Source organism: Sminthopsis crassicaudata, chromosome 1, assembly GCF_048593235.1.
Source record: "Sminthopsis crassicaudata isolate SCR6 chromosome 1, ASM4859323v1, whole genome shotgun sequence".
NCBI lineage: Eukaryota > Metazoa > Chordata > Mammalia > Dasyuromorphia > Dasyuridae > Sminthopsis > Sminthopsis crassicaudata.
The window spans coordinates 33334557-33349207 of record NC_133617.1 but is presented as its reverse complement, the minus strand read 5'-3'; the positions used below and the strand labels follow the sequence as shown (position 1 = coordinate 33349207).

Genomic DNA, 14651 nt, shown 5'->3' with positions numbered 1-14651 from the left:
TAATTCCCCCAAAGAAAGGAAAAGTTAAGCTACATGTATCTGGATTGGGACTTCCCTGGGCCCACATGCGTCATCAGCAGTCTTTGACTGAGGTTTAGTTAGGAGAAACTTTTTCTTGGAGTTTATGTTGGAGGAGTAGGCTATTAGAGAGGAAGTCATCTCTGAGGTGAGGATGTGGGGAAAAGTGTGAGAATGGGGCCCACAGAAGAAGAACTAGTTCCACCCTTGGTCAAATGCCTCTAAAGTACATGTACATATAGAATATGGGGGCATCTAGGCAAGAAATAGAGTGTGAGCCCTTAAGTCAGAAAGATTTCAGTTGAAATCTGGCTTCACACACTGAGTAGCTGTGTGAGCTAATCATTTAATCTTGTTTAATCATCTGAAAAATGAGTTGGACAAGGAAATGGCAAACCCGTCTAGTATCTTTTCCAAGGAAACACCAAAAGGGGTCAACAAAACATACATAATGTAGGCAAACTGTATACAAGGCAGTAGATGGACACTAGGAGCTGGGGAGATCAGGCAAAGTTCACCTAGATAAAGGATTCTTAACTCTATTTTTTAATATCATGGGCCCCTTCCTCAGGCTGGCAAGGTCTATGACCTCTAGCTCAGATTGACAGTTTGTTGTCTACATTCACAATCGAAAGAAATACTATTTTTGTTTAGAGGGGAGTGAAAATAAAGACGCCATTTTTCCCTACTTAAGTTTGCAGATGCCCTGAAATCCATCCACACACCATCTTGTGGGTTTGGAGTTCATGGACTCCAAGTTAAGCACTCCTAATATAGAAGGTAACCCTAGAATTGAGTCTTTTTTTAATTATAGATATTTATTTACCAGATATGTGCATGGGTAATTTTTCAGCATTGACAATTGCAAAACCTTTTGTTCCAACTTTTCCCCTCCTTCCCCCCATCCCTTCACTAAGATGGAAGGTTGACCAATACAAGATAAATATGTTAAATATAAGTTAAATACAACATATGTATACATGTCCAAACGTTATTTTGCTGTACAAAAAGAATCAGACTTTGAAACAGTGTACAATTAGCCTGTGAAGGAAATCCAAAATGCAGGCAGACAAAAATAGAGAGATTGGGAATTCTATGTAGTGGTTCATAGTCATCTCCCAGAGTTCTTTCCCTGGGTGTAGCTGGTTCAGTTCATTACTGCTCTACTGGAACTGATTTGGTTCATCTAATTATTGAAGATGGCCACATCCATCAGAATTGATCATCATATAGTATTGTTGTTGAAATATATGTATATATAGTATAATGATCTCCTGGTCCTGCTCATTTCACTCAGCATCAGTTCCTGTAAGTCTCTCCAAGCCTCTCTGAAATCCTCCTGCTGCTCATTTCCTACAGAACAATAATATTCCATAACATTCACATGTCATAATTTATTCAGCCATTCTCCAACTGATGAGCATCCACTCAGTTCCCAGTTTCTGGCCACTACAAAAAAGGGCTGCCACAAACATTCTTACACATACTGGTCCCTTTCCCTTCTTGAAAAGCTCTTTGGGATATACAGAATTGAGTCTTTAAAAAAATAATAGTCTTTTCTATTATTTTTTGGTAGCTTTTTATTTCCAAAATACACACAAGATAGTTTTCAATATCCACCCTTGCAAAACCTTGTGTTCTAAATTTTTTTCCCTCCCTCCACTCTCTCCCCTAGACAACAAGTAATTCAATACATGCTAAATATGTGCAATTCTTCTATACATAGAAACGGAGTCTTTTTAAATTTTTTTGGAGTGGGGGGGAGACAAGTGGAATTGCACAACTAGAAAGTGTCTGAGGTCAAATTTAAATTTAGGGGCTCCTGACTTACAGATGTTCTATCCATGGTACCATCTAGATGCCCTCTCCTTCTACCCCCACTCCCAAATTGAGTCTTGAAGGAAATGAGGGATTTCAAAGGGTGGGGAGGGAAAGTATTCTAGGAATAGGATAAAGCCAGTACAAGGGCAGGGAGCATTTGTGTAAGCACACGCTTTCAGTGTGACAACTAATCTGGATGCCATTTTCATCCTTGCTGAAGGCTTCTGACAAAGGGCTTAAAAACATCACTCTAAAAAGCCATGTTTGCTGTGAGGGCGCATCCACGAAGTTTTATTGTGTTTAGGTAAATGATGCTGGTGCTGGTGATAAGAAGGTCGTGAGATACACAAATTGTCAATAGTAAATGACCATTGTTGCTGCTCTTTCCAATTCTATTTCTCCCAAGGTCTCCCTGCCATGTCTAATAGTCTGAGATTACTCTAGCATTAAAGTCACCTGGAATTACAAGCTTTTCCACTTTTGTCACCTTGATGATAAGAGTTTCTAGTTCTTTACAAACTTTTTCTTTGACCTCATCAGGATCTGTCATGATGGGAACACAGACACTGGTAATAATGGCAGGATATTTTCCTGCAAGTGGCAATCACCTTCTCATGTGCCTGTCATTCAGTCCTTTTGGTGGGCTTACCAGCTTGTTCCATAGTTTAGTATATTTGGAAATGCATTTGAGTGTTCATACATGTGTATGTATGTATGTATGTTAATCAGAATTCATCATAGTGGAAATTGTAGGCCTCCCAAAAAGGGGTGTAGGAGGAAGGAAATGCTTGTCAAATTTGAGATAAGGAAATATTTTAAGTGATGAGAATGATATGGAAAAATAAAATAGTGTAAAATTTGAAGAAGGAAATGATTAGATGAAACATTTAGATAAGTTATTTTTAGTTTGGGACAGAAAGCAAGAGTGAGCCAGAGAATAATTTTGTCTTCAAGACTGACTAAATATGGAAAAGACAATAGTCATTCCATAGGATCACAGATTTAGAACTAGCCAAGTACATTAGGGAAAAGAATCCAAATCTGATTTTATAGGTGAGGAATGGAAGTGAAATGATTTGTCCAATGTCACCAGTTAGAAAATGTCTCAGGCAGGATTTAAACTCAGGATTTCTTGCTCCTCAGCCCAGGGTCCTAACCACTATACCACACTGTTTCTTACACAGCAAGCAACAAACAGCAAGTAAAACAGCAAGAATGATCCATCAGCTTTAGAAACTGGTTGCAAATCATTCCTTTGAGATACACAAACACTGTGTGTCTCCAGGTAAATGGGAGCAATTGCTGATCTCCAATGAGCCAGACAATTTCCTCATAGAGACCTTGGTACACAGGCCCAGAACAATTTCGTGCTGCCATGGAACTCTGAAGCTTGAAATTCATTTTCCTAGAAGAAGGCAACATGTTTTTATAACAGTTATACAGTTTGGGGAATGGCTAAATAAATTATAGTATGTGAATATTATGGAATATTATTGTTCTGTAAGAAACAATCAGCAGGATGATTTCAGAGAGGCCTGGAGAGACTGACAGGAACTGAAGCTGAGTGAAGAGAGGAGAGCCAAGAAAACATTTTCACAGCAACAAGATTATACAATGATCAACTGCGATGGACGTGGCTCTCTTCAAAATGAGGTGATTCAGGGCAGTTCCAAAGGTCTTGTGATGAAGAGAGCCAGCTACATACACCCAGAGAGAGGACTGTGGGAACTGAGTGGGGATCATAACACAGCATTTTCTCTCTTTTTGTTGTTTTTTGCTTGCATTTTGTTTTCTTCCTCATTTTTTCTCTTTTTAATCTGATTGTTCTTGTGCCTCATGATAAATATGGAATTATGTACAGAAGAATTGCACATGTTTAACATGTTTAAGCTGGATTACTTACTGTCTAGGGGAAGGGATGGAGGAAGAGAGAAAAAAATTTGAAATGCAAAATTTTGTAAGGGTGAATGGTGAAAACTATCTTTGCATTTTTTAAATTAAAAATATATACAGTTGGAAAATCTGAGGCAGAGAAGATAAATGATTTGTGAGGATGGCTAGAAGGTGCCATAGTTCACAGAGCACTGGGTCTGGGCTCAGACACTAGCTGGGTGAACATGGGCAAGTGGTTTAACTATTATCTACTTTGGTTTTTCCCATCTGTAAAATGGGAATAACAATTACTTCCCAGGGTAATCATAGTGTTTTGCAAATCTCAAAAGGTCAGATAAATACTCACTGTTATATTATATATGTATATATTATTATCTTATATACATTATATATGTTATATTATTGTGTTCCTTCTGCTATTGAAATGTCTCTCTCAGATCAAAGCTTTGGGAGGTAGTGGAAAACTACTGGATTTGGAATTTAAGGACATGGGCTCACATCTCAGCAATGCCATTGATTCCTTTTGTGACCTTGATTACAAAGACTGACCTTAGGCTTCTCTCTGGGTCTTGGTTTCTTCATCTGTAAAGCACTGAGCTTGGACTCATTGACCACCAAGGTCCCTGTCTGTGGCCCTTAGGACACCATCTATTTTTTTTTTAAGATTTTTATTTTCAAAACATATGCATGGATAATTTTTCAGCATTAACTCTTACAAAACCTCGTGTTCCAAATTTTCCGCTCCTTTCTCCTAACCCCTGCCCTAGATAGCAAGTAATCCAATACAAGTTAAATATGGTAAAAATATGTTGAATCCAATATGTGCTTACATATTTATACAATTATCTTGATGCACAAGAAAACATATCAAACAAGAAAAAATGAGAAAGAAAACAAAATGCAAGTGACCAACAACAAAAAGAGTGAGAACATTATGTTGTGATCCACACTTTGTTCCCACAGACCTCTCTCTGGGAGTAGATGGCTCTCTTCATCCCAAGATCAATGGAACTGACTTGAATCATCTTATTGTTGAAGAGAGCCATGTCCAGCATAACTGATAATTATATGATCTTCTTGTTATCATGTTCAATGATCTCCTGGTCCTGCTCATTTTATTCAGCATCAGTTCATGCAAGTCTCTCTAGGCCTCTCTATATTCATCCTGTTGTCATTTCTTTCTTTCTTTCTTTCTTTCTTTCTTTCTTTCTTTCTTTCTTTCTTTCTTTCTTTCTTTCTTTCTTTCTTTCTTTCTTTCTTTTGATGTTAGCAATTTTATTTTTATTTTATTTATTTTTTATTTATTTTTTGTTTGTTTTTGTTTTTCTATTTTTTATTTTTAAAAATTTTTTTTGGTTGGTCATTTCTTACAGAACAATAATATTCCATAACATTCATATACCACAACTTATTTAGGCATTCTCCAATTGATGGACATTCACTCAGTTTCTAGTTCCTTGCCCCTACAAAGAGGGCTGCCACAAACATTTTTGCACATGTGGATCCCTTTCCTTCCTTTGAGATTTCTTTGGGATACAGGCCCAGTAGAAACGCTGCTGGGTCAAAGGGTCACAGTTTGATAACTTTTGATAACTTTGGGCAGGGGACCATCTTTTGATGAGTGACATCACAACCTTTAGAGAATGGAAAGTCTGTCTTTCTTCCCCTAATCTTTTGGCTCCTACCCAGAATGGCAGCAGAGGAGACTGGAGGAAGTATCTGACCAGACCTTAGTAAAATAGAGAAGTGGCTTGGGGAAGAAGTGCAGGTGCTATTTGTGTGGGAAAAGGGAAGCCCTTGTGGTTATAAGAATCATTCTGGAGCACTGCAGCAATGGGTTGATGATATTCTGGAAAAGGGCCATTGCTTGTGATTTGCATTCAATCTCTTTTTTAAAAAATTACTTTTAGAACATATATTAATAATGCCAGAAAAATAACAGCCATTATTTCTACCATTTTAAATGCAAACCCTAAAAACACCCTACAACCAGTTGGAGAATAAAAGTTTACTTACAAGAATACAAGTATTACTTATAGATATGATTAGGTGCATAGACCATATTAAGACATGCTAGTTGGAGATCATCACATTATTTTTACATCAACTTAAGTTTGACAGTTTTTTTTTTTGTCTTTTCAAGAGTGTTGGTAATAACTACGCCATTAAACAGAGGGCAAATACGTATTCCTACACAAATGCTTCTTAACTTAAATTTTCACAAGTCCCTTAAATAAAAGAAAAATACTTATTCTCTGATAAACTTACTAAAATGTACTTTTCATTCCCTATTTCAGATGATCTTTTTTTTTTTCCCCTATTCATATACACTCTCCCTTTCCCCATGCCCCATCTCTGGCAAGAAAACCCTTTGAGGACAGAGATTTTTTCCATTTTTATCTTTGAATCACCACCCCCTATTCAGTACCCAGCCCCTTTATTTATTTGATTGCTTCCCATAGACCTTTGGAAGCAGGGCTCTGGATTCCACCAACCACTACCTTGGGTAGAATCAGAGGCTGGCCATGTGAACCCTTGTTGTTCAAGTACATTATCTTCCCCTTCCCCATCTTGGCCTTCCACTTCTTGCTCAGAGATTGATGACCAAGTTGACATTGCTTCCACAAAGGGTATAACAATCTATTTTCCATTGGTTCCATTCAAAATACGTATGATTCAGAGGCATGGGCTACCTAGACCCTTTTCTTTGATGAACAAATTGCCCTTTCTATTAGACCTATGCCCTCCCCCTTGGAAATAATTTTGAATAGTTTGGAGTGAGAAAATTCCTTCCAACCTTCATCATGACCCTCATGCTCCATGCAGATCATCCTGAGAGCCTCATTTAGCAAGATTGAAAATCACCAAATGGGTCTAATGACCTTTCCCTACTTTCCTGCCAGCTAGAAGGTTGCTCTCCTCCCTCTACATACCAACAATGACTATGAGAAGTAGCTGAAAAGATGTCATGTATGACATGTATGACCAAAAAAGGAGACAGAATAGACATAGCAAGAGCAAAGGTTAATGGCGAAAAGGCAGAGTTTCATTAATAGCAAAAAGTTATTAAAAGAACTATAGGAATGACTCTAGTATACTCAGTAGATCTTCTAGAAGGCATTTATTCAAGTGCCAAGAACAAGACTTCTTCACAAAAAGAAGGCAAGAGAGCTTCTACATTATATGCATCTATTTAAAAATCGAAGGAATAGGAAGGGACTAGATTATATAATTTCCAAGTTCTGTTATACTGTAACACCTCCTCTGGGTTGACTCCCTCAATCTGCACTTGTATTGACTAACCAGATCTCCCAGAGGGCAGTTGACTACTTATTATCTCTAGTGGGCTAGGATGGGAATTTTCTAATTTTGCTGTTCATGAGCCCCAACTAATGTTTTCCCTATTGATTACGAGTCAAAATGACTTTTTAGAAAGGGTATTTATTAAGTATATGTAGATACACACATAAATATGTGTGTATATTCCTCCCTCCATGTGTATATCAAGGACAGTTCTTTTTTGTTTGTTTGTTTGTTTTGAGGTGGTTACATTTTTTTTTATTAAATTATCAAAATTATAATTAACTGGTACACAAGATTTAATCATTTTTATCTTGGAAGATGCCATGACGTTATACCCATTGCAACCCCATTGACCCCCACAATTCCTATTCATTTCCTGACTTCCCTTACAGCATTTTGATTATTTAGCATGTTCCTGATTTTTATTTCTCAAGGACAGTTCTTACAGAAACATTCCCCACAAAATAGAGGTGAACTCTCATATTGCACTCACAAGCTCTCTGGGGAAAATGTACCCAAACAGAATGTCTGACATGTAGTCAAAGAGTAACCTTAGAATTTCTGTTTAGTGGAAGGGTTTTTTTTTTTCCTTTCATAGAGTTTTTATGAAATTCCTCTTAGTTAAATCTCTCTTCTGGGCTCCAAGGATCATGTAGAGTCCTAAAAATACCTTTCCTTGCTGTATCTAGCTTGTCCATGGTGTGATTCACAGCTTCTAATTGCAAATGTTGCTGTCAGTGATGCTGTTCTACTATCAATTGTGATAGGAATTCCAGATTTTCTAACCTTTTAAAGTTCATAAGGTTATCATAAGATCATTACCTATTCAAAATGGGACGAAGGTAAGAGAAACTGATTCTTCCTCAATTTAAGATTTCATCACCACTGCTTTCCCCCCCCCCCCGAGGCAATTGGGGTTAAGTGACTTGCCCAGGGTCACACAGCTAGGAAGTGTTAAGTGTCTGAGGCTGGATTTGAACTCAGATCTTCCTGACTTCAGGACTGGTGCTCTAACCACCTAACTGCCCCCACCACTTTTGACCACCATAAGTCTGGCATTTGAGATTTTTAATTGTCTAACCATATCTTGCCCATGCCTGGAAGGGTGTCTGATTCTTTCAGCCAATCACAGGACATTTCCAATGTAGCTGTTATCTCTCTTCATCCAGTGATCAAAATATTTCACTTTTCCCAAATTAAGAACTTTACCCTTTTGATTGATGGATTTAATCAAGAAGTCTGGGCCTTCTGTAATTACATGAATTGGGGTTGGGATAGACACATATACTCTTCTATTATGATTCTATGACTATTTATGACATTTTACAGACAAATGGAGAAAGCAGCAACTGGAAAAAAATTATAACGTTCACTGAAAAACAAGTCTGGATCTCATATAAGAAACTGTACAAACCTCTAATCTTTTTAATATCCTTTTTATTTTTTTACATTTGGTTAGAAACCTCAAGAACCAATCAAAGAGATGCTTAAATGTGGTGGTAGTTGCTGTTGGAAAAATACAATAAAAAAGTATGAGAAAGAGCCTGGCGAGCCAATTGCAAAACAGGACCTTCGAGATCATAGACTTGGCCTGGAAATGATCTTAGGTCATCTTGTCCAACTCTCATTTTACAGATGAGGAAACCTAGTAGCAGAGCAGGGAATATTATTATCTAAAGCCAGCCAGCATCTGAATCCAGTTTCTCTGACTCCAAACTCAGAGGTCTTTCCACTGCACCTTGCTGCCTAAAGAGGCTTTATCCAGGGCTGAATATCCATCATACAAGATATTTGGCAGATTCTCCAGGTGGAAGGCCATTAGGAGTCATTTCCACAAAATTACTCATTCCTCCCTCCATGAGCAAAGCTTGCTGTTTAGAGAATATGATTGGCCAATCGGCTAGTTCCATTTGGAAATGTCCCATTCTAAATCTGAAATGATGGTGGTATTTCATAAGACCACAGAAGGAATATTTAACTCCAATACCCTCTTTTTCCTAATGAGGACAGTGAAACACAAAGAGATTAAATGACTAGCTCAAGGCCACTTTTCACCTGGTATCTAAGGTCAGATTTTAATTGTCTCTAGGTTCTGTTAGTCAGTCAATAAACATTATTAAACCCCTACTATTTGCAGGCATTTTGCTTAGTGCTGGAGAAAATCAAGGTAAAAGACAGTCTCAAGGAATTCACAATCTAAGGAAGAAAGCAACACGCTAATAACTTTGACAAGTAAGCTCTCAATGGGATAAATTGGAGACAATCGACAGAGTGGAGTTAGCATTAAGGGAAATCCAGAAAGGCTTCCTGCAGGAGGTGAGACTTGAAGAAAGCCATGAAGCCAGGAGGAGGAGATGAAGAGGAAAGCCTTCCAGGCAAGTGAAGCATATACTTCAGGGTCTCCACTGTGACTGTGAAAAATAATGTAGTGTAGTAGAAAGAATTCTGGATGGGAGGTCAGAGACTCTGGGTTCAACCCTGATTCTATTACTTCCTAGCTGTATGACATTAGGCAAGACATTTACTTTTTTTGAGGTAAAGGTAAAAATGAAGAAGTTGGACTGGATGTGCTCCAAGATTGATCTTAGCTCTAAATCTGTGATTTAATTAAGAGTTCTGGAGCAGCTAAGGTGGGGCAGTGGCTAGAGCACCAAACCTGAAGTCCGGAGGACCTGAATTCAAATCTGGTCTCAGACACTTAACACTTCCTAGCTGTATGACCCTGGGCAAGTCACTTAGCCCTAATTGCCTCAGCAAAAAAATAAAATAAAATAAAAGGGGAGAGAGAGAGAGAGAGAGAGAGAGAGAGAGAGAGAGAGAGAGAGAGAGAGAGAGAGAGAGAGAGAGAGAGAGAGAGTGTTCCTGGTCAATCTGACGAGCTCCCCAGTCAACTTTACGAGAGGGATTTGTGAGGCAATTTCTCATGAAATCTGCACATGGACATTGGCAACTGGACAATCTTGGTGATTGGCTGATGGAAAATCAGATCCTTTCAAAACAATTGTTGCTCTCCATATTTATAAAATCAAGTTAAGAGTTCTTTCTCTTTCAGAAGACAGCCCATCACTCAGAGACTAGATCTGTTTTCTCGGTTGGGAGTGAGAGACACTGTGCTCATACATAGTTTTCTCTCTTGAGGAGGAGTTTGTGGCATCTTAAAATAGAAGCAAATGGCATCTATAGATATGGCCTGAAAGTTTAAAAAAATGTTAACGACCCCTAAAACTTCCTACGTGACCATGGCAGGGGCAGATATGCATGTGCCCATCCGGTCTGTGGATAGTTTTGTGGGCGATGTTCAAAAATGCCAAATGCTAGTGTGGAGGAGGAAGGATTCTTAATTCCTTAAGAAGCAGGATTCTGTGATGGAAACCTCCAGCCAGCTAAGGGAGATTTCCTGAGCAGAACTGGCTTTCAGAGCCATCTCATGGCAAGACCAACTTTTCAAATTCAAGAGCTTGGGGACTGGACCTTCCAGCAGCACCAGGAAGCGTTCCTTCCTGAGGATTGCTCACGACGCCTGTACAGTAGACTATTTGGAGAGTAAAGCCAATGAATTACTCAAATAGTAAAGGTCAAATGGAAAGGAGATCGTTCAGAATTCATTGTGCTCACTTTCCTGGGGGAATCTAAATAAATCAATCAATAAACATTTATTAAGCATTTACTCCATGCCAAGCACTGTTCTATAAAAAAAAGACCCTCTGGGAGCTTATAATATAGTGTGAGAGACAACATTGAAACAATACAATAACACACACACAGACAGACCAAATTAGATAAAGGATAAATAGGAAATAATTGGCAAAGAAGGTACTCAAATTAAGAAGGATTAGGAAAGACTTCCTGTAAAAGGCAGGATTTTAATACCACACAGTAGCACAACCGAGCTGGGGGAAATTGGACAAGACTTTGTGTGGGAGAGGGATTCACTGGAAAGTCAAAGGATTACTCTGAAGAGAAACCCTAGGTTGGCTCTGTTTGATTTATGTGTGTCCATGTCTGTGTGCATGTGCATGATTTGTGCATCTATGTATCTATTTGTAACTTCCTATACAAAGCTTCCCCATGCCAAATATATATTGACTACCCTTATTGTCTGTATGAAACTGTTACCCACATTAAAAAAAAAAACTTTTTTTGTTGGTAGATGATACTGTTACCCACATTTGGAGAAATTGAGTCCTAAGTTATACTTGCACAACATTAGATTTTCTTGGAGCAACTCAATGTGGGGACATTGAGCTGCAAAGATTCATCCTCTTGGGTCAGACCCCCAGGATAACACCTGGTCCACGTGACTCTTTCCAACAATGAGATGATTGAGACCAGTTCCAATGATCTTGTGATGAAGAAAACCATCTGTACCGAGAAAGAGAACTGTGAGAACTGAGTGTGGATCACAATATAACTCACTCTTTTTGTTGTGATTTGCTTGCATTTTGTTTTCTCACTCATTTTCTTTCTTTTTTGATCTGATTTTTCTTGTGCAGTAAGATAATTGTACAAATGTTTACATATATTGGAACTAACGTATATTTTAATATGCATCACAAGTATTGGATTGCTTGTCATCTAGGGGAGAGGGTGGGAGGAAGGACGGGAAAAATTGGAACACAAGGCTATGCAAGGGTCACTTTTGAAAAATTATCTATGCATATGTTTTGAAAATTAAAAACTTTAATAACAAAAAAGACTTTTTGTCCAAGGGTCTGTCTGGGTTACGTTATGGCCATCCTTGGGTCTGGTCATTTGAGCACATGGTCACTCTGACCACATCTCTCAGTTCCAACTCTACTTTCCTTTATTGGCCCCCTGGTAACTGATTGGAACCCATGAGCAAAATATTTCTCAGCTTCCGAGTGTCTGAATCACTCATGGCCCAATCCTTTCTTGCAAGCTCCCAGGCTCCCCTTCCTAAGAATTTGACTCCCAAAGAGGAACAGGTAGACCTATGGGAAGAGATCCCCCGTTTCCATTTTACAGCCTTAAAAACAATCCCACAATTGATGAGGAGCGGAGGAAGGATGTGTAGAAGGAGCATGTACAGTATCAGTGGTGAAGCTAAATGGGTCATGGTGACCACGGTGGCTTTTCCCAGCATTAAAACCAGTTGGAAATCTTAAGAATGACTTCTCAGAATTAGTCTTTAAACTCCTCTCCTGTGTCCCCACCCCATGTGTCTAGATGCAAACATGGGAATAAGTCCATGGTATTGCAGACAGCTGACCCTCCTCTCCTTCTGTTGCCCCATGCAGGCTCCCCATGGGCCTGGAGGAGAGAACTGGGCAGTCAGTCAAAGGTCAGGGGGAGGAACACAAGCAAAGGGGCAGGGAACAGCTTCAGGCAATGTTTGCCTTTCCCCGCCAGGAGGGATGGCAAACAAGCCTTTGGTGCCTTTCAGGCAGTCTGTCCTAGCCGGTCCAGAGTGATTCCAGGGAGAAACAGCCCGGCTGAAAATGAAAATTATCCCAACTACTTTTTGGACAAGGAAGAAAAAAGATCGGCAGCAGATCGGGATTGGCAGCAAGGGACGCAGGGGATCTGCTGGCTGCTTGCTGGGAAAGGAGAGCTCAGAGGGCAAGCTCGTTGGGCTTCCAATCCTGCCACCCCGAGACCAGTTTGCTCCAAGGGAGGCTCTCAGCTTGTGAGCCTGGGCAAGGGAGGCTCCTGTGACTCTGTCATTTCCTGACTGATCGTCTGTTCTTGTGGTGGGAGAGAGGAGATGGGTGTGATGTGAGACACCTGCATCCCGCAGTGGGAAAGTCAGAGAAGCAGCTGGCCGGCCCATGCCAGCCTGTGGCAGAGGGAGGTTCACACAGCTTTCGGCTCAGCTGGCAGACTGGCGGCCCAGCTCCCCATTCTCTCGAGACCATGAACGGAACCTGCTGTCTCATCAAAGGCAACATCATCTCCCAGGTGATGCCCCCCTTGCTGGTCCTGGCCTTTGTGCTGGGGGCCCTGGGAAACGGCCTCGCTCTCTGTGGCTTCTGCTTTCACATGAAGTCATGGAAACCAAGCACCATCTACCTTTTCAACTTGGCCGTGGCCGACTTCCTTCTGATGGTCTGCCTCCCTTTTCGGACTGATTACTACTGGAAGAATCGGAAATGGGTTTTCGAAGACGTCCCCTGCCGGGTGGTACTGTTCATGCTGGCCACCAACCGAGCCGGGAGCATCGTGTTTCTCACGGTGGTAGCCGTGGATCGTTATTTCAAGGTGGTCCGCCCTCATCATGCTTTGAACACCATCTCCAACAGGACGGCAGCTTGCATCACCTGTGCCCTCTGGGCCACGGTCATCGTGGGAACTCTGTATCTGCTGACCGAGAACCACCTGTGCGTGCAGGGCAGCACGGTGTCCTGTGAGAGCTTCATCATGGAGTCTGCCAACGGCTGGCACGACATCATGTTCCAGTTGGAGTTCTTCCTGCCATTGGGCATCATCTGCTTCTGCTCCTTCAACATCATCGGGAGCCTGAGACAGAGGCGGCAGCTGACCAGGCAGACCCGCATGAAAAAGGCCACTCGGTTCATCATCGTGGTAGCCGCCGTGTTCGTCATATGTTACCTGCCCAGTGTCTCAGCCAGGCTCTACTTCCTCTGGACAGTCTCGTCGAGCGCCTGTGATGGGTCAGTGCATGTGGCCCTTCACGTCACCCTCAGCTTCACCTACATGAATAGCATGCTGGACCCACTGGTGTACTATTTTTCCAGCCCGTCCTTCCCCAAAGTCTACACCAAGTTCAAGATCTGGGGCCTGAGACCCAAGCGCCCCAGAGACTCAAAGACGCAGAATCCAGAAGGAATGCCAACATCCAAAACCTGTTGTGTGGGCACAAAGAAGTGCTCCAGAAGCCATCCGGATGTTCAGTGGGCCCTCCAGACATTTTGAATGCCGTTGATTGAATTGGTCCAGGTGCCAAAGGGACACGTGTGATGGAAGTGATTTGTGGGAAGGGTGGGTGGGAGTGGAGGAAGAAGAAGAGGTTGTTTTTGAAAATACTGCCTTCTCTAGGTATGTTCTCAAGGAATGGATGGAACCCCACTATTAAAACCTCTTTGCCATGTTCCAGATGCCTGAAGTGAGTCTGTTTAATATACTAATAAGGGCAAGAACAGATATAAATGTGCATGGGGTGGGGGTGGGGGAAGATGGCAGTAATGGGATCAGGGGTGCTAGCATGAAATAATTAAATGGCTGAGCCCACACACCAAAAATGGTACAGGTCCATGATCTAGAGTTACAGAGACCGAAAAGAACATTGGATTTGGAATTAGCAGAGAGCCATGTTTGACTACTACCTGTGACACTTATTAGGTATGGAAGCATGGCCAAGTCACCGAGTTACCTCTGTAGGCCTCAGGTTGTTCATCTATAAATGGGGATGAGCTCTTGGTACCATTGACCTCAGAGGGCTGTTTTGTATAAAGATCAAGAGAGAGAATATGGGACAAAGTTTTGTGAACCTTTAAGCTCTATCCAGTGGCTTGTTACTTATGATGATTACTATCGTCATTGATTTGCTTTACATGATTTGCCCTTGGAAAGGAGGTGAGTGACTAATGTCACGGTTGGGTTGAATTTACACTTTCCCTTCAAGGGGAGGGAGCCCG

General features: G+C 40.9%; 1 protein-coding gene across 1 annotated transcript; it reads left to right on the top strand.

Annotated features, from left to right (window-relative positions):
* Window positions 1–12384: 12384 nt before the first annotated feature.
* Window positions 12385–14106, top strand: HCAR1 (hydroxycarboxylic acid receptor 1). The gene has a single exon (XM_074283881.1). It carries the CDS (start codon window positions 12910–12912, stop codon window positions 13927–13929), a length of 1020 nt encoding a protein of 339 aa, XP_074139982.1. The 5' UTR covers window positions 12385–12909; the 3' UTR covers window positions 13930–14106.
* Window positions 14107–14651: the final 545 nt, after the last annotated feature.

Excerpts from the sequence above, each read along its gene's own strand:
- HCAR1 (XM_074283881.1), top strand. The coding sequence starts at position 12,910 with ATGAACGGAACCTGCTGTCTCATCAAAGGCAACATCATCTCCCAGGTG.